General features: G+C 31.1%; 1 protein-coding gene across 1 annotated transcript; it reads right to left on the bottom strand.

Annotated features, from left to right (window-relative positions):
• Positions 1 to 9216: 9216 nt before the first annotated feature.
• On the bottom strand, positions 9217 to 15483 carry LOC123670248 (facilitated trehalose transporter Tret1-like). The gene is made up of 4 exons (XM_045603756.1): positions 15026 to 15483; positions 13150 to 13157; positions 12610 to 12745; positions 9217 to 12477 (listed from the first exon to the last, which is right to left on the bottom strand). Exons 1-4 carry the CDS (start codon positions 15156 to 15158, stop codon positions 11228 to 11230), a joined length of 1527 nt encoding a protein of 508 aa, XP_045459712.1. The 5' UTR covers positions 15159 to 15483; the 3' UTR covers positions 9217 to 11227.
• Positions 15484 to 22039: the final 6556 nt, after the last annotated feature.

The raw sequence follows: 22039 nt of genomic DNA, 5'->3' as shown, positions 1-22039 counted from the left end.
TGTTTTCCTCAATAATTGGAGCTATTTTTTCTTCCAATGCATCCATAACAGTTTTAGTTATAGCTGCAGTAATATTTAAAGTTTGGTGCTGTAGTTTTTCATCTAATTTTGATAAAAGCAAATCCATGTCTATATTCATTTTTAAAATTAATGTGGGAAATTTTTTAGCTTGCGATGGCAACACTTGTTCCAATGATTGTTTATGATACGTTGACGTTGTCAATATGCCAAATGTCAATGACGTTGACAGTTGAATGTCGTTTGTTATGTTGGTACTGTTGTTGAGTAATTGGAGGGTAATATGATAATATAATATGGTGGTGAACGAACGTTTCACAGTTTCCGATGACATGCACTTTTAGGTTATACTGCCGAATATTTTCCATAAAATCTTTAGCACTTGTGCAGATTTTCACTGTGATTGTTATTCTGTTCAAAGTTCTTGTACATTGGTGTTCACAAATGTGTATATAATTTGTTGTGTAGCCACTTATTTATACTGATTTTAAATTTTATTCACGAAGATTACTAGCACGGGTGTTACGCTTTTGCTACCGGAACCGGAAATTCAAAATTCAATTTATACTGTCGACAAAAATAAATAAAGACATATGTTTTTTTTATTTCACTTAATAGTTTGAATTATTATTATTTTCTTTGATTTGTTTCATTTTATGGTATTTGTTATTTTCTAAAATACTAAATTTCCTAAATACTTTTATGTACTTAATTAAAAACCAATCAACAAAATTAAAAAAAAATCAAGAACTAGAATATATATATAATTCAACATTTTTTTTTTTTCAAATTGTGTTGCTTTTATACTATCCGAAGGAAATTCGTTCCTACCTGGTGTCCCATGACACCACATTTTTTTTTCATTAACTAAATTAGAATTAGGGATAAGAAAGTATAAACTAACAAAGAAAAACAAAAGTAGATACTAATTTTCCACTGTTATTATTATTAATAATTATATTTTAAATGAGTCGTCAATAATGTGGAGCACTTACTCAGATTAATAAAGTTCAAAGCATAAATTACGTGATAACAAACAGCTGATTCTAAACATAGCTCGTAAACAATCCGTTAATGATTCATAATAATTAGCAATATGTACACAAAGATATGATAAGTTCATATGTATCTCTGTCATGACATTTTAATTATATACATTAAAGCAGTTTTACACGTGGATTACTCACATTCAAATATTATTACTTAGTTGCATGTTGCATCATTGGCGGTAATCTTAATCTACCCTCAAACAAAGTATTAAGTGTTTTTTCTATTTAAAATTACACGCAGTAAGCAAACAAATTATATATGACTGTACTAATAAATACATTGTTGAGTTTAATGCGTCAGCGTTCAGCAGATACTATATCCGACTCTTATAGGCGTTTTGGCGTAGAATAGTTACAAGCAGAATTTTGAATGCTAATAAAATGTGTCGGTCAACATTTGCAACGTTAAAGTTGTTAAAATTAAAGTGCTAAGAGCGTCGGCAGAGATCATTTAAGATCAAGTATAAACACACTACTTGTTTATTACCTACTTAAACGTAAAAAACTCAATCTAGTTTAAGAGTGAATTAGTGTATTTTACCATTTAATAATATTAATACGTGAAGCAAAAACTTTGTACCTCTTTTTACGAAAATTGTGTGGACGGAGAAGTATGAAATTTCGTATAATTATAGTTAATATAAAGAAGAAGTACAGAATACTATTTTTTTTTAAATAGTGCATAAATATATATGAAATCAATAAAACAGACATTATACACACTACCATGTATTTGACACACACGCTCATATTATACATACTATTTTGTTGATTGTCAAAGTCTGAAGTCAAATTGAATTTTTTTTAAAAAGTTCTTTACTTTTATAATATTTCATTATTTTGGATTTTATTTTAATTTAAATTTTTAATTATAGTCGAATTTCGACCACTGGGCGACTACTAGTTGAAGAAATTATGTAGTAATGATGTAACTTCGATGTAATATGAATTTCTAAGATTTTTTACTCCTAAAATGCTGATGTTTAAATGAACAACTTGCTTTATTGAAAAGTATATTAACAAACTTAGTTTTTGACTTTTTATATATCTGCAGAGATTTGAGTAATATTTTTTTCAAAATTCCCTTTAATTGATATAATTTATATAGACTTTATTCAACAGTAGATCTTATATATTATGGCATATAATATCTAATTAAAAATTTAACGGTAAAGAATCATTTATTTGAGAAATTATTGTTTCACTCATAACATCAAACTTTGTGCCTTGGTGCCGCCTCTAGTGTAGCGTTCTCAATTAGCGACAGAAGTGACACCAAGCTGCAAAAGACGTCGCGGGCTCTGAAAAGAGATTCATCTGCTCCATAACATAGAGAAACGTTGGCCTATTGAAGAAATGATTTTAGATCTTCTGTTATATATGCATTTCTTGCGCATACGCGTGCCTCTGATGGCGACTATTTGCAACGTGAACCTGTCATTTGAGTAGGTAGGGTTTAAACTGTTTGTAGTTAAACAGTAATTGAGTCATTTTCCTGCCATGAAGCAGCATTACCTACTACATGACTTAAAGCGAAAACTGAAGCTAGTAAAAAGTTCTAGTAAAACGCAAACGGGCATTAGAATATAGAAATTTCATTTGAACGCAACAACGGTTTTATTTAACATTTGCTGAATTTATAACTTAACAATTTTTCGCGTTATATATTTACAAAACGACTGTGTTACAATTTCCTTACAATTGTTTATAGAATACTTAATAAAACCCTTTCACTAAATGGAGTATCAAGATGCAGAATAATGGAAATTTGCACGATGCGGGAACGAACATGCAGGCAGATAGATAATCAAAAATGCTAAAAACAATTATTTCGGCTTCTATTACTTTTATAGACCATTTACACCCCTACTCTATGACTTCATTTTTCCTAAATATCTCTCATCTACAGACATCAACAGTCACAATTGTATTACATATACAGGAAGTGTACAAAAATAATGAAATTTTATATCTAATATTTGCACGTAGCTATAAAGTCAACGCTCACAATGTAAACTATTGTTGACATGTGTCTCATGTAAATGTAGGTAAATAATTTCTGTAAATAAAGACGCATAAAACCAAACACACCAATCACTATTTACTTAAATGAATCTTCAAGTAAACAACGAGAATGACAGTGATGATGATGTATCCTAACAATTCTAAACGCTTGTTTCTATACTGATATTATTATCAAATTAAAGTACATGTTTCAACATTGATTATGATAATTATCTTTATTTACACTACTGTGAGTATTACTTTATTATAAAGCTTATTTTACCACATAATAGCAGTTTTGAATTTCGCAGATGTCATTAATTATACTAAATACGTAAGTCGTTATGCGTCATTTTTATCTTTGTTTTCTATATATTTGCTTGTTATAAAATAATTGTGTTTGCAGGCAAACGAACTATAACCAATAACAGACTTCAATTATATCGACATAATATATATATATAAAAATAATATACGGTCGAATTGAGTAACCTCCTCCTTTTCTTTGAAGTCGGTTCATCATTATCATTACAGCCTATACAGTCCACTGCTGGACATAGGCCTCCACAAGTTTACGCCAAAAATAATGTGAAGTCATGTGTTTTGCCGATAGTCACCACGCTGTGCACGCGGGTTGGTGACCGCAGGCCTGACTTTGTTGCACCGAAGACGCTGCTGCCCGTCTTCGGCCTGTGTATTTCAAAGCCAGCAGTTGGATGGTTATCCCGCCACCGGTCGGCTTTTTGAGTTCCAAGGTGGTAGCGGAACTGTGTTATCCCTTAGTCGCCTCTTACGACACCCACAGGAAGAGAGGGAGTGGCTATATTCTTTAGTACCGTAGCCACACAGTACGTCACAGAAGTCGGTTCAAAAATATAAAAGCACATTAAATTATTTAACAATGCTTTATAATTTTGCATATGCTTCCTACGTAAACACGTATGCATTAATAAAATAAGAGTTTCGATATCAACTCCCAACAAAGGGCATTATAACAGGTAAATATTTATTATAACTATTGGGGTAATCTTTGATAATGCGTATTTACTTGACTATTTTTTCATCTACCTACATTGTATTACTTGTCGATGTAATTGAAGTCGGTTTTTTTTTCCTTTTGCCAGCAAGCAATTTAATTAATAATATACAATTATTAAAATAATATATACCTATTTTACACTGCTTTCGTGAGAATTTTGCAACACGGTGTGTCAAAACTCAATGAATGATTACAAGCTTGAAGACGTATTAGTTAAATCGTTGAAGAGTTTATTTTAGGTACAACTGCTTGTCATTATTATTACACTTTTCTTTTTTTTTATACAGCTAGGACGACAAACAAGCAAACGGTCCGGTTTCCACCAAAGCGGAGAGGAAAGGAGAGGAGACGAGAGTAGATGTATTTTGAATAACCATTTAGATTTCGTTATTTTTAAATCTCCTCTCCACTTATGGAGCAGCCCGACTGGGGTAGTACCTCAACCTTACAGAAGACCACAGCTAAATAATACTGTTTTCAAGCAGTATTGTGTTCCTGTTGGTGAGTAAGGTGACCAGAGCTTCTGGGGAGATTGGGGATTGGGTCGGCAACGCGCTTTCGATGCGTTTGGTATTGTAGGCGTCTATAAGCTACGGTAATCTCTTATCAGGTGAGCCTACGCATGTTTGCCGACCTAGTGATATATATAAAAAAACTTAGCTTCTTTGGTAGGTAGGTAAAGAGATGTTCCATTTATCTATAGAATTTAGTGCCGCGAGCGAGCAAGCAGCGCGGCACAGCAGAGATGTGTATAGCCGGGGGGCCAAGTGTTCGTTCTATCCATTCCCCACGCCTTAATAATGTTTCTTTAACCTCTAATTCCTCTTCCTTAAGTAAATTAGGATATAACTTTTATAACGATATGACATTTTCCTGTCGTTAACAGAAATTGACTGATTTTCAGCTCTGTGAAGATCTCTCCTCTCATTTTCGCTACACACAGCTCACATTTCCTTTCTGTTAAGCATCTCCTCTCCGTTTTAGTGGAAACCGTATACATCCTATTTAAATGTGGGGGTAGAGGCTTTTTAAACGCAAAAAATCTCCACAATAATCTCCGAGACTATTTTTGAAACATCATGCACAAGGATGTTGTTATCGTTGATCAAGGCTTTACTCCGCTGTCCTTAGGGAAAGAGAAATGGCGTAAACCTAGTAAATTACTTACCAACAACTTTCTTTTCGATACGGCCTCGTTGAAAATTCTCATGCGTTGTTCTACTGAGATCGGTCTATTATCACTGACAGGTTTATTGCAGCTAATATATACAATAGTGGTAGTAGACCGATCAACACGCTGAGCTACATATTATTGTTGACGTTACAATTCCACATGACGATAATCTTCGATAAAGGCGGTAAAAGAAAAATTAAGAAAACATTTAGACCTTGGCCACGAGATTACGAGCATGTGGAATATATACTCTACAATAATTGTTCCCATTGTTGTGTCGGTCAATAGTTTATTAGCGAAGAGTTTTTATCAACACCTTAAGAAAGTCTCGCTTGTCTGTTGGATTCAAAAAACAGTTTTGCTTGAGACGGCATTGTAAGGAAGAAGCCTTAACTACCGGTGACCAGGGCCTCAACCTGCCACTGGAAGATTACTATTTTTCTATTCTTAAATATTTTTGTTTATCTTTTTTTATAAATATGTGTAGCATTTTTATTAGCATATTTATGAATAGGTTAAAATATTAAAATAAAAGACAATAATAATAATAGTAACACCTTTATTCGTGAAATCTGACTACAATATAACTAACTTACATATGATACTTGTTGTTATTAGAATGACTCGCAACTTCCCAACTTCTTTAACTAATATTACATACAAACAGCATCAATATGATACAAATTTATTAAAAACAAAAATTTCGTTAATAAGCGAATTGCGCTTTATAAGTGTATATATGATTAATAAAATCTATATAATATTACATGTGAAATAATTACGTTAATATTTTTTTTCCACAATTAATTACTTATATTGAGAAATAAATGTTTAAATTCATGTCTAAGTAAATGTGCCTTGCATATACACGCGGTAGCTTGGTAATAATTGCATAATTAATATAATATTTATAACAATTTAATAAAAGCTTTTATTTACTTTAAAGCCTCTCTCTGACAGAAAGCTTATTAACAAATCTCGTGTTTAAAACTAGAAAAATTACATTTTTCCTAGAAAAGTTCATACCCATTTGAACATTCCAAATATATAACAAAAATTCATTTTTGATACATATCAGCTATTTTTTTAAACATATCAGCTTTGATACATATCACTAGTGGTCGTCCAGTGTTCGAAATTCGACGATAATTAATTTAAATTATTAGTTTGAACATTATTGAGGTTCTCTTGTCAAAGCCTACTTCTATAATAATAAACATAATTGTGTTTGCTCGCAAAAGAAAATAATTGTGTTTGCAGGCAAACGAAAAAAAACCGACTTCAATTATATCGACAAGTAATACAACGGAGGTAGACGAAAAAATAGTCAAGTAAATACGCATTATCAAAGAATTACTCCAAAAGTTGTAATCAGATCTCGATGAAATTTAAATGTGACCACATGATAACATCGGCTTTCGATTAAATTAAAAATCATCAAAATCGGTACCCCCAGTAAAAAGTTATGCGGATTTTCGAGAGTTTCCCTCGATTTCTCTGGGATCCCATCATCAGATCCTGGTTTCCTTATCATGGTACCAAACTAGGAATATCTCCTTTCCAACAAAAAAGAATTATCAAAATCGGTTCATAAATGACGGAGTTATCCCCAAACATACATTAAAAAATATATATATGTATACGGTCGAATTGAGTACCTCCTACTTTTTTTGAGTCGGTTAGAAAACCGACTTTAGTTACATCAACAACTAATACAACGTAGGTTAAGGAAAAAATAGTCAAGTCAACCAAAGATTACTCAAAACATAGTTATCAGATATCGATCAAATTCGAATGAAACTATGCGACAATCACCAGCTTTCGATTAAAATAAGAATAATTAAAATCGATACACCCAGTTAAAAGTATAATATAACGAAGGTTGACGAAAATAGTCAAGTAAATACGCATTATTGATATAACTCAAAAAGTACTTGTCTCAATTAAATTTAAATGGGAGCAAATGACACGCACCATCTTTCGATTAAAATAAAAATCTATCCACCTAGTCAAAAGTTACATACATACATACAAAATACAATCGAATTGACACCCTCCTCCTCTTTGGAAGTCGGTTAAAAAGAGCATATATGCGTGTGTGTGTGTGTGTGTGTGTGTGTGTGTGTGTGTGTGTGTTTTGTTGATTTAATGTGTTTTTATGCAAAATTTAAAAAATATATTAGCATTCTGCAATCCTCTATGCAGTTCTCTATCTAATAATAAGTGTACGTTATACTTCTCCGTCCGCGCAATTTCCGTAAAAGGATACAATTTTTTGTTTTACGTATTATAGATTATAATAATGTTTTTCAACTTTACACTGATGTGTATCTAACATTTTAACTTAAGTTTATAACATTATTATTGACCTACCTACTGTTGTCACTAAGAACTTATCTATCTATTTAATATCATTCTTATGATATTGAATCATAAAAATACGTTGGTGGATGACATTGAATCTAAAAATACGTTGATTCTACAATCATACATAGTAACCATCCCTGTGTATAATTAATTTATTATTTTAAATTGGCTTAACTTATACAAACACAAATAAAGTTTTTATTTGTTTCTTCAAAACCAGCATTTAACCGAGTTGACATATCAGTAAATCTTTATAGATTGTCACTATTGATAAGCACATTTTTGTCATAAAAGAAATTTAAATATTACGTAGTTAATAGCTCCTTTCAAACATATGCATTGCATAAGACCCACTGTTAAGAGGTACGAAAATAGAACAGAGAGTCATGTGTGATTCAACCAGGAAATGCAAGATAAAAATGCATTCTGGATATAATTATACTATAAAAGGTGTAGTAAAATGAAGAGTCGCAACTGCATCTAGAAATGCGGATCAGATTTGCAGATTAATTATTCCGAACCACCGTACAAATTACTATTGTAAAGAATCGCCTTTAATTATTGCTTACTCTATTTTACTTGGTCACTTTTGGTTGTTTTTTTTTTTTTTGCTAACAGCATTCATATTAGTACAAGCCTATTGCGCCGGACTTGTTAGAGTTTTAAAAGACTAAATATTATGTTTAACATACACATGGCCGTTTGTTCCTACAATTCCGAACTTAATTTCTGTTTTAGTAGAGTATAATTGTTATAATAAATAAGTAAATAAATATGATTTTATACTTAGATTAGGAGTATGAATCGAACCCATGACCCAGAAACAAAAATAGAATCACAGCAAACTGCAAAATGATAGTAAACTATAAGTCAACTCGAATTCGTGACTTATGACAAAATAACAGCAGAAAAACCTTTAAAAATATTTAAAAAAAACTCATTACAATAACCGGAATCACGGAAGCACACGTGCGCGCAGATTTACGTGTACAATTCAACTATGATTCCGCCTTTGCCCAGACACATGTCACAAAGTTTAAAATTTAAATTACTCAACATGCATGTGGACATAGCAATGTAACTGTTTAACGTTGATTTTGGCGTGATTATATATTAAATTATTCAATATAATTTTAATGATACAAACAAAATTGTATCATTAGTTAAACTTTAATGTTAATTATACAATGATTGTGTACTTTTTTATTTGTCCTCAATTGTGCACTTTTTATTCTTTGGGTCAATTTTTAAGTACATAGGCCATATAATAAATGACTGCCAGACTTGGACTTTGAATGACAGTTTAACAAACGTGGCAAATGAATAGTGCTTTTTTTAGTACTTGGGTATGTAGACTTGTTAGGAGAAGCTAAGACAGCGCATACATTTGTAATAATCGTAACTAGATAAAGTCTAAATTTTAGTTACTATATACAAAATAGTTACTAAATACAAAGTAGTTAAGTTTTCTTCTTTACTTTTAAATTGTTTGCTCAACAAAAATTAACTAACCATTACAACATTTTTATATTAATTACATCTCATACAAAAATAATTACAACATATTTTCAGTATTGAACATACCTTTATATATTCTAAAATAAATAAAAATACTATTCTATTACTCTTAAACAAGGCAAATTTTACAAAACATGTCATTTACTACATAATTTACTTTAAACAAGTAGGTAAAGTATTGCTTTAACTTTTTTTTATCGTAAGTACCTACAAAAATTAATTCTTTTTGTTTCTCGTTTATGTTAGTAATATTTTATCAGTGTTTATAACAAACAGTATAGGAAAATTTTCGTATTAATGGAATATTTTTTTATCACAAAAATATCGCTATTATTAGATCACAATATAAACTTGTATCTTGAACATTAACCTTAAAGTTTAAAATAAATGAATAGATACTGATGATAAAGTGGTCGAAAAATATGTTTATGGACTCGTAATAATTTTTCTCTTGGCTATATTTGTTATTTAAGAAAACTTACAAAACACAAACACTGCAACCATAAAAAAAAAACTTCATAGATTATTAAATATTTCTACGATAGATATCCCTTTATTGTATGTTAACAACTCCTCCCACTAAGGGTTAGCCTTTGAATTATTTTCATATTTTTTATAACTCTTTAATTGATACCACGTGTACAGTTTCCGTTCTGCCACGTGTCTTATTGTAAGTTATTAAATATTCGTTCCGCTCTAAGCGCACCATCGCCACAGACTACGGTATGATTATACAAGTACAAGTGGTGCACAATGAAACAAACAAATGAAAGCGCAGGAACTACTTGACGTGAAAATAAAAGGCAATTTTGACGCTCACCCCACATTACCACTACATTTTCGACATGAGCTCCCTGTGTCATTGTTATTAGCCTCATTATCTACTTTCGATCAAGCCTAGATAGATATATGTCACTAATTTAATAAATCAAATAGTTCAATACTTAATTCTTAACTATTGTTAACTATAATAAAAAAATGCTAAAATATTTACGCCTGTACTATCACAGTATATTATTATGGCAAGTTTATTAAGTGATCATCAGATACGTTTTTATTACAGCAACGCACAAAGCTTAATAGATTTGTACTGTTTAAATGAATGTCAACAAAATCATATTTGTTCGTTAAACAAATGAAGACTATAATAGTCACACTTAATGGATAATTTACTTAGCAGTCTATAAAACAATTTATAAATTTTATCACTTTAATAAACTTTGCAACTTTATGTTATATTATACAATGTACGCGATGCTCTTTAACTTTCTGTGGTTTTCTATTAATAACCATATCCATACCCCAGATGTTTTCCTGGTGTTTTTGCTGTCTACAGAAACATGTCGCGTCCCAACGTGGGAATTTCTGATCGCCGAAAAAGTTTGTCGCAGATGTTAGCGAATCATTGAGAGCCTTTTTCTTCAAAAGGTCATATCCACGTGTCAAAACAGGAAGACGTATGTATTTTAGCGACGACGCGTGCCACTTGTCCGTCTCTAACGTAGTGTGAAATAGACCTCAAGTTTTTATAATAAGGGTTCATCAATGCGGCACGAATTCGCTTTGTTTTACTATGATATAATGATTATAAATTAACATAGACAAATTTTTCTAGTTGCCTCCGTTTTACGTAATACAAGAACAACAATTGTACTAATAACTATAATTATGTTACTTAGTTCTTGTATTGAATTCTTATCACACAAACAGATTGATAAGTGATTCAATATATCGCAAAGAGATTATACAAATATTGTACCTACTACTGTCAATAGACTATTTAATAAACGTTTACTACGTAATACTAATCGATACTTGACTTGAAGTTGTGTCCTCTATAAAATTTAATATTTTATCTTACTGGGTTAAATATTTGCCCCTCCTAAAGAACTTCAATGTCATATCAATATTACTAATTAATTTAGCTACGTATTCACAAGCGAGTAAAAATCGATATATTATACATTACAACACACGAATTTTGCAACGATATTTTTAAAAACATTTAACTGGCATTTCAAAAACATTTACTTAAAAATACCTTTTTACCTAACAGCATTATAAAGTGCTTTCACAATCATTTATAACTTTTCTTCGTCCTTTACGCCCATATCGAAATTCTTCTGCAATTTGTAATAATGTTTTACCCCTTGTTTCGGGAAGACAGAAGTATAAAAATATAGTTCCTGCCAAAGTTGACAATCCATAAAATAAGTATGTACCATGATACCCTATTCCTTGGAACATTGCAGGAGCAGTTTTTATCGTGCCGAAAAATGCGATGGATGTCATCATCACGCTTATGCCAGAACCCAAACCTTTAGTTTCAGTTGCAAATAGTTCACCTACCATGTTCCAAGGTAGTAACGATATTCCTAGGTTTGATACAAAAACATATATTGACATTAAGCTTAAGGATATATATGGTGAGATGTGCCTTATTACACGTACATCCACTAAATATAAGTATATTGCCAGTGCTATAAGAGACAATGTTGTGAAGACACCACTAAATATAGCTAAAGGACGCCGACCCTTTTTTCTCAGTATAAAACAAGCACACAGTAAAGAAAAAACCCGTAAAAGGTCTGTTGCCAACATTGCTGCATAAGTGTTTGAATTATTACCAATAAGCGCTTCCATTATATTGGTCGAATAGGCACTGATGACATTTATTCCTGACAATTGTGTTACTAAAAAGAACACAATCATAATACCCAAAGGTTTCCAAAATTCAGGCTTCTTTATATTTTCTGACAATGTTGCCAATTTACTCTTTTGTTCTTTCCTCTGAGTTTGATCAGCTATCATTTTTTCTAGTTCAGATTTCATTTCTATACTAGTACCTCTGTACCAATGAAAAGATTGCACACATCTATCGATTTGATTCTTAGATGCTAACCAAGCGGGAGATTCTGGTGCAAAGTAAAGTATAATACATCCAAGTAAAGGAAACAACCCGCAAAGAAAGGAAGCGTTTCTCCAATGTAAAAATGTTCCAAACAAGTGGGACATAAAAACACCTGCGGCTATAGATAGGGAGAGGCCAGCTAAAAATAGACCCCTGTACACTGGTGAACTAATTTCTCCAACAAAAACGGGCCCTAAAGGACCGAGCCAACCTTGACAGAATCCTGTGATGAATCTTCCAAGTAATATCAAGTGTATGTTACTAGCAAAACCAATTATTGTCCAACCACCCACGTAACAAACTGATAATAATATTTGCGATGCTCTTCTTCCAAGTCTATCCATCAAGTATCCTGATATCATGTTTCCAAATAATAAAGCAAAAGAAGCCATGGCCGCTGTAAATAAAAATAACAATAAAATTAGATTAAATTGCAATAATCTTGAAATGTACAATAAAAATAAATTTTCCTCGGCGGTGACACAAAAAGGGCTGTCACCGACAGAAATATTGTAAAAACGATACGTACCCACCCATGAAACCATTTCCGTAGAGTATTTATGTTTTCCTTTATCATGTTGAAGCTGTGGTATTAGGATAGCTGAAAATCCTCCTGTTGCTCCCGCACTAAAGGATAGCAGGAACGAACCAAGAGATATAAATGCCTGTAACAATAACAAAATTTGATTATTTTAGAAGTAACGGTCACCAACCCGCCTGCTCATCGTGGTGACTATGGGCAAAACACATGAGTTCACTCCATTTTTGGCGCGAACTTGTAGAGACCTATGTCCAGCAGTGGACTGTATTAGGCTGAAGTTATGATGACGATGATGATAATGAGAAGTAACTAAAATAACTTGCATATATATGGATAAATAAACATTACTCAAACTTAAAATTAAATTAAAATATATTTCAAATTTTATTGTCTACATACACGTATATAAACAAAATTTTAATTTAGTTGTATTAGTAAGAAGCAGAATTTTCCCTAATTAATAATGTTATATGAATAATGTAAGAATTAAAAAACCAAAACAATTCCAACTTTCAGCAATTTAATTACTTCCGCACCTATCATAAATAAACATGATTCATTATTTTTAATCATTCTAAAACTCCGTGTTGCTCTATATTCAAAAATTAAACAAAATAAAAAACTAAGACTTCAACGTGACCATTACTACAACGTAAAAGTTAATAATTTCTGAAGTAGAAACGTAGAACTGAAAAATTATTTTGTTTATAACTGAGGTAAACTGTTAAATAAAGAGCAGAACGAAGGAAACTCGTGCATACAATCTTTACTAATCTAAGGACTTCAGTCGTGTCATATTATAAATACCTAATGGTGTCAAGGTATACAAAATTATCATCGATACAGAATCTATTAAAACATATTTAATTTATCTTTATCTACTATTAAATGTAACTGAATATACACACATCGTTTAAAAATTAAAAACGTTTGGAAATAGCTTTAAGACATTGAAATAAAATATTTTGAATTTTGAGGTGTTCCCTCTCTCTCTGAAGTTACTCCATAATATTCTTTAGAGATCCACGCGAACGATGTCGTTGACCACAATCTTTGTAAATATCATAAAAAAGTGGACAAAGTTTTATATGTTATGTTATGTTTGCAATATATTGCATGTTTGATTCCAGATAGACGCTATCTGACCTTTGACCATAACAAAGGAAGAGCGATGACACAGAGGGCGTGTTTATTTAAATAAATAGATATAGTTTTTATTTCATTACGTAAGTCATCATCATCTTGATGTTTAAGTTATATGATGAAAGTAATAAAACGGTCAATACTATTGAAACAAAAAATGATATAAAAATTTAATAATATTATTGATCAAAATTATTCATAACAGGTTTCTAACTAAAAAAACAAAATGTAAATGCTAAGATACGTATTTGTTGTTCTATTTTATAGCTTGTTTAGCATACATTTCTGATCTATAAGAACATGTTATTACTTTAATATAAATATCATTAAAATGAAATGCAGATTTGTAAGTCATTTTACTAAGAAGGGCTCTTAATTTATTTTCATTTTATTTCTGAATAGTAGATCGACTATAAAAAAGGGTTCAAATTTGTAAAGTTGTAGGTAAATAACTTTTTCTTTATAAGCGTAAAAAATGTATACTGATACAGAACTATCCTACTTTTCTCAGATGAAGAAATGATAAGATGAAGAGATGAGAAATGTTATACAGAAATGTTATCTCTAACTTGCACTTAATAAACATATCTCTCTATGAAAACATTAATCCATCGGACTTAAACTTAGTTCACTATTTTATTTATTTAGTAGACAAAGACTATTCATACACATAAACACAAGCAACAATAAATGTTAATACATCAATATGCAAGAACAAAGAGAATATAAAAGCAAAGAAGTTCATAATCCATTATGTATGTATGTATGTATGTATGGTAGCTCTTTGAACTTATCTCAAAACTAGATTTACCGAGTAATTTATTACATATACAGTTTAAATAATTATTATGTATTATAACACTAATTATAGACCATTTAATTATATTGATACATTTTATATTTATTGTTTATAACGTTTGAAAGACGTTTTCTTGCGCCACTTAGGATAGACTTAATCATGTTATTGCCTATTTTTTTAATTAATTATTTTTTTAAAGGTAATTTTGTTAAAGGTAAAAATAAAAAATCTATTTAAAAATTTGTATAAACATTGTATTTACGTTTTTGATTTTAGGAATACTTTACCAGTTAGTTGTTATATGCAGTAACATTACACCTTTAATTATGTTAATTTATCATTAATTGAATTTCATCAGAAATCAGATTACTTATTTAAATAATTTCACATAACGTTTTTCTTAATTTAATCAAAAGCTCCTTAGTGAATCTTAACCACAAACACACACAAACGTTACTTAACACACCTGTCTCCAAAACGGCGAATGCCTAGATTGTACTTCATCGTATCTCTTTTGTTCGCTATTCTTAATATGTCCATTTTCGTATTCACTATGATTAATTTTCTCTAATTCCTGTGCAGTGGCGCGGTCCATCGCGTATCGAATCAGTGGTGAAACTGCTCCGTAAGTCCGAAACAAGGACTGTATGAAACTCCAATCACAATATTTGATGGCCTACTATCTTATCACTTCTTCGTAAATACTTGCATCTACAGTCATTCGACGTTTCAAATCAACTGTCATTGTCAAGATCGAAACAAAATTACTATTTAAAACTTTGTTATTTGTCTTTAAGTAAGATACTTAAAGTCTTACGTTATGTTCAAGCGCATCACTATGTCAATGACATCCAAATATTTTATACTTATAAGCATCGAATAGAGTTCATTTCCTGAACCCTTTATATAGACTTCTGGTACAAAGTAACTGGTCAAACTTGTTGATACTGCGAAAATATAAAGTAAAGGCACGTGTTTCGATAACTCGTTTCTAAAGGTCCACGACATGCTGTTTTGTTTTGATGCTAATAAGACGTTGAGACATATGTATGTTTTTCAAACAAATTTTATACATATGTAAGTCTGATTGTAAGAAAACTTAACTTTTTTTTTCTTCTATCTCTTTATTTATTGTTTACTGTGTCTGGTTATGATGACAAAACGTTATCATTGGATTTCCTTTTTTTTATGTAACTAGATCGACAAACAAACGTACGGCTCAGCTGATGGTAAGCGATTACCGTAGCTTATAGACGTCTGAAACACCAGAAGGACCGCAAGCGCGTTGCCGACCCTAGCTCCAGTTTCTTCCAGGAGCTCTTTTAACTGATTGCCTCATTATTAGATGATTTTCGACACAATGTATGCATTTTATCAATTAATTTATCCTAACAGTATAAATGACCATTAATGTCACTGAATATGTAAAATATATGTTAAATGGATATATTGATTTAACTGATTAAAGAATTGAAATATATGGACAATAGATATATTTAATTTAAAGAGAGCAAAATATGTATGATTTAATGTCAAACACTTTCGACCAAATATAACTTTACCTAAGGAAACAGCAGTGTCTGTATACTAAACGAATTCCGCTTAACATCACAAAAGCAAATATCATTAAGATAATCGTAATCAACTTTTTACATTCTTTTAAGAACAATATAGCATATTATATCTTTCACATAATGTCCTCAGTGAAATGTAGCCAAATAGGTACCAAATAGGTAGGTAGGCATTGATATCTGGTGTACCGCATGTAATTATTTTTATATTAAAATTTAACTAACTCCTACTACGTCTTACGACCGCTTCATGTGTAAAAACGGACTTCCTGCTAGACTGGCCTGAACTGTATATACATAACTAAGTGCGTTTAGAAACATCGATAGCAGATAGGGTCAGTTCGCATAATTTAGGTGTTTTATTTTTGACATTTTTTTTTTTAAATATTAATACTCATATTTTCAGAACAGATTGTAAATTTTATTAAACTTATATTTGGTATAACACCAAATAGGATTTTATATTTATAAATAAATTTATTGTATGTGGAATAGCCATTAAATAAATAAATATTTATTTAATATCCATTAATTACGTGAGCTATTTTTTGATCAGTTTAGACTACATATAATAATAAATGCATAATAAAAATAAAAGAACTAATGACTTTATACTTAAGTATTCTATATTCATTTGATTACGACATTCTTCTTGGTACTCTGCGTGCGGTTAACATTTCACCTGCAGTTATTGACTGGTTTCATTCCTATCTTTCTGGACGTCAGCAGTGCGTTACTTTCAATGGCAATGCGTCAGATTGGATGGAACTTACTGCTGGTGTTCCACAAGGTGGCTTCCTTATCTCTATTGCTATTTTCTGTGTTCATTAACAATGTTTTTCGTGTTATCACTTCTCCCTTCCAGATGACTTACAAATATACAGACACTTACAGTTGACTGAGTTGCATGAGGCTGTTGAAAATTTAAATAGTGACCTTGTCGCAGTTCAGGACTGGGCTAGGTCTTTTGGTCTGGTGGTCAACCCTGCTAAATCACAAGCTATCATTATTGGAATTAGTCGATTGAGAAGCAGACTTGACTGGGAATTGGTTCCTAAAATCTCGTACTCTGGGGTTCCAATTCCTTACTGTAATAAAGTTAGGAATTTAGGGCTCATTATGAATTGCAGTCTGTCATGGGCACCTCATGTCAGCGAGGTCAGCAGAAGAATACACTACACATTTCACTCTCTCAAGCGTCTCCAATATTTTCTTCCTTTCCAAACCAAATGCTGCGCATGCTTGCGCAAACCCTTCTACTGCCTATCCTTAATTGTGCTGCTGTATGCTATCTGGATGTGACTGAGGAGCTACTTACAAAGTTAGAACGACTCCAAAATCTTGCCATAAGGTTCATTTTTGGCCTGCGAAAATTTGATCGCATCACTCACTTTCGTGCTCAGTTAAAAAGGCTCCCTATTCGTCTTCGGCGTGATATGCACATCTTTTCCAGTCTCTTTAATATCCTTCATGATCCAAATGCTCGATCGTATCTTCGATCCCGATTTCACCTACTGCCCTCTCTTACTCGTTCCAGGCGCCCTGGCATTACAACTAAGCTAGACATACCGAAATGTAATACAAAATTTAAGTTAAATTCTTATTCGGTACGCGCCTCCATACTATGGAACAAACTCCCAAGAGTCATTCAAACTAGTCCTTCCCTTGTTTCCTTTAAATATAAATTAAAGAAACACTTGCTTTCACTAGCTAATGTGTAATCATCTGTATATTATAGAATATGTATGTATTTACTTATATATTATAAAAAAATGTAACAAAAAATGTAACAATTTTAGCAATAATCTAACTTATAGTTATAATGTAATAGAGTTTTATTTAACGTAATTTTATGTTGAAATAAAGAAACAAATTATGTATTGCAATATAATATGTAAATATTAATATCCTACGTGATCCAAACTCTCCTTCTTATCTTCGATCCCGTTTTCACTTCCTACCCTCTCCTAATCGTTCCAGGCGCCCTGCAATTACAACAAAGCTGGATGTACCAAAGTGCAATACGAAATTCAAACTTAATTCATTTACGGTACGCGCCTCTATACTGTGGAACAAACTCCCAGAAAGTATCCAAAAAAGTCCTTCCCTTGTCTCCTTCAAACGTAAATTAAAGGAGCACTATATTTCTCAAGTCAATTTACAATCATCTACTTAGTGAGTATGTAAGTACATAATTACCTATCTATTATGTTATGTATTTGTATGTATTTATGTGTGTATTTTTATGTGTATGTATGTGTGTATGTATATATATATATATATATGTATGTATGTATAAATATAAGGTATGTATATATATATATATATATGTATGATATGTCTGTGTGTATGTATTTATACTTATAAGTTTGTAATAAATTACAGTTATTCAACTATTTTCTCAATAGTGTTATTTCTTGCACTGTGTCCCCCGCTATATGACACTCTCTCTCATGACCATTGGTTGACTGGAAGAGATCTCTTCTAGGGATAAGTCCACCTTTACCATCAACTATATATGTAATTTTCTGTATATTCTGTTCTTAAGTGCAATAAAGTATATAATAATAATAATAACAAACGTTTATGGATTGCAATTTTTACACTATACATTTAAAGCGCCTTAACAAATTATATAGCATTCGTGCAAGAAGCTAAAATCGGTATGTATAAACTCACAGTAATGGTTTTCCTCTTTATCACTTTTACTATTTCCATCCTCTTGCACACATTTTGACATTATGACAACGCTTTAGCACAACTTTAGCACAACGGTCACAACACTGACTTCTATTACATCGACAAGTAATACAACGTGAGTAGACCGAAAAATAATCAAGTAGATGCGCGTTATAAAAAATTACACAAAAAGTGGTGATCAGATCTCAATCAAATTTGAATTAGATTGCATGTCACTCATCAGCTTTGAATTAAAATAAGAATCATTAAAATTGGTAAATCTAGTGAAAAGTTACGAGGATGAGTGATGAAAAACAGTCTAGTAAATACGGGTTATTAGATATAACTCAAAAATTAGTCGTTAAATCTCAACTAAATCGTATAACTTAACGTATCAACTTTCGATAAAAACAAAAAACATGAAAATCAGTCAAATCAGTCCAATGTACAGAGGTAACGTACATTAAAACAAATTCAATCAAATCGAAGACCTCCTTTTTTGAGGTTGGTTCAAAGAATACAATCGAATTGATAATCTCCTCAATTTTTGAAGTGGTTAAAAATATAACATTAGACTTTAATATGAGAAACTAACGCCATCTATTGATAAATACTATGAAACCTTATGTTCTTTATTTACAGTCTTGCAAGTATGCTTTGCAGTATGCAAGACCGCGAGAAGGGCGTGCTCTACCACGCGAGCTCCTGCAACCACCGCCGAGCCGACCCAGCGCGGACAGTGGTGGCGACGATCTGGACGACGCGGGGGAGGATATCCCGTCGTAGAAATGGACTGACCGACGTTAAAGGACTGACCGACGTTAGATTAGGAAACATATACAAGGCGAAGACCCCAAGGGCATTGAGACCCTGGCCCAATAGGGCCGAAATGATGTGACCCCGGAGGCGAAGCCCCGGTGAAGACAGCCCGGGTAAAGAGGGCAATCTCGAGGCTCGTACCCAGACAGACCCTGGGGCCTGTCAGGAAGAGCCACACACACACAGTCTTTTAAATATATATTTTTTATTTTTATGTGAGACATTTTATTTAATATCGTTAATTAAAAGAATGATGTATATAGATAGTAATATATATAAATATATAACTAAAAACTGTCTACCGTTTTTATAAGCAACTAGTTCCATAAAAACAAATATTAAAATGCGCTATTGTTTTGAAGAGCAAGCGATATTTACTGTTTGTCATTTTATTGGCAATTCTTTTGGCCATTGTCATTGATTAGCAAACAATGAAAAATCTCGGGTCAAAAGTTACTCATTATAACAATCAATTAAAATATTCATTAAGGGTAAAAAACGATACATATTATTTAGGCAGCTACAAAAGAGAAGTGATGAAAAATTTAATGATACATGAAAATAATTAAAATAAGAGATTAAAATAGTTAATTACTAATGTAGAGTACAGCAGGAAATATCCTACTCAAAATCTGGAACACTCCGACTGAGTAAATACACTTACAGGATTTCTTAACACATTTAAACATGTGTAATATGACTCTCTCATTCTATTATTTTTTAAATATAATCATATCGCAAATAAAAAGAAATAAGTATTTGTACTGACGGTCTATAAACTATTTACCCCGATATTATTTTTTAAATAATTATTGTCAAATAGGTTTACGATGTTATTAACGTTTAAGCTATTTTAGTCAAGATCGCATAGCTCTGGTGAAAAATTAACCTTACGCTATCATTTCGCACTTATCCAAAGAAGCTTTACTCTCACAAAATGGAAAATACGGGAAGGGCTTACTTTGTAACCTCCATAATTTTATAAAAATGCATTAATATTCTATAAAATACACACTTATAAAAAATATGATACGAAGATCATAAATTTTACAAAAATTGTAACGCTATTTTTATATTTTTATGAACTATTTGTATGTAAAGAAAGCATAACTTTGTTTACCATCTACTTTTACAAAGAGACAATATACAGAAATTATAATAGACATATATAGGTCTATAAAATAAACTTGTTTGGAACAAAATAAAATCGTATAAAAAACTTGTCTGTTACGTCAAACGACAATATTTTATAGTAAGTTTAATCGTTTACTGTTTACCTACCTTTACGTAAAAAAAGGTAAACGCTTAAGCTTTATTAATCTAACAATAAAATCGCAATTTATTATATTGATAATTTTTTCTAGCTTTTACCACCATTACAATGATTTGCACAAATATTCATTGCTACAAAAAATTCAATTAACAAAAAACAACATATTGTATTCGCCTTAATTATTTTTACTTGCTTACTTTTATTGCATATTAATATAAACTTTAGTAGAGGTCAATATATAAAAAGTGTACATAAAAGAATATGCAAGTGTCTCGTTTTAGAAGTTTGGTGATAGTTTGTGAAAAACGAAAGAAATAATTTTACATAGACAAATTAATTAATAATCACAAGAAAAATATAATCAACACAGGTAACATTTTAAAATATTTCAAATTAACACAGTTTTTAGTTGGTAATGAATTTTACCTTATGGATGTTGTAAACATATATAGATTTTTATTGACAGTTCAAATTAAACAAAAGTTAACAGCGTCCTTATTTTTATTCTATAAAAAAGTTTTCAATCGATAAAATATGCTTCACTACTTGCTTGCTTCACTAGCTATACCTCGCGGTTTTACCCGAGTTGATTTAAGAAAAAAACATACTAAAAATATTATATAGCCCGATTAGCACCATTTTTCAAAATTTGAAATTTTCGCGAGCCGTAATTAATTACGTACTTAAAAGATAGCAAAAAAATTTTAAAATTATTTTTATAGAAATTATATTTATAATTATATCATTGAATTTAATTATTAAATATTAAAAATTAAACAAATTTACTTAACTTCTTTTCATATATATATTTTTTAATTTTGTGAATAAATGGTGACAGTACTTCTCAGTACAGCAGTTCTTGCACATGCTGATTAGTTAACACTGATGTTGGATTTCACGAATTTTAGAGTGGAATAAAAGAGTTCACGTAAGAACGTTGTTCCGAATATTTAAATAATTCGACAAGCAACCTGATTCTGGTGCAAATTTCCAAAATTAGTAATTTCCTAATTTTCATGCATGTGGATTGGTAGAAGGGTGATATAGCCTATATATTTCCTTGACAATCCAATAGGAAAATAATTTTTCAACTTAAACTAGTAGTCCTTGAGATTATCGCATTAAAAAAAATAC

The sequence above is a fragment of the Melitaea cinxia genome, chromosome 4 (assembly GCF_905220565.1).
Source record: "Melitaea cinxia chromosome 4, ilMelCinx1.1, whole genome shotgun sequence".
In the NCBI taxonomy this organism is placed as follows: Eukaryota; Metazoa; Arthropoda; class Insecta; order Lepidoptera; family Nymphalidae; genus Melitaea; species Melitaea cinxia.
The sequence above is the reverse complement of the archived record's forward strand: the minus strand, read 5'-3'. Positions and strand labels throughout refer to the sequence as shown.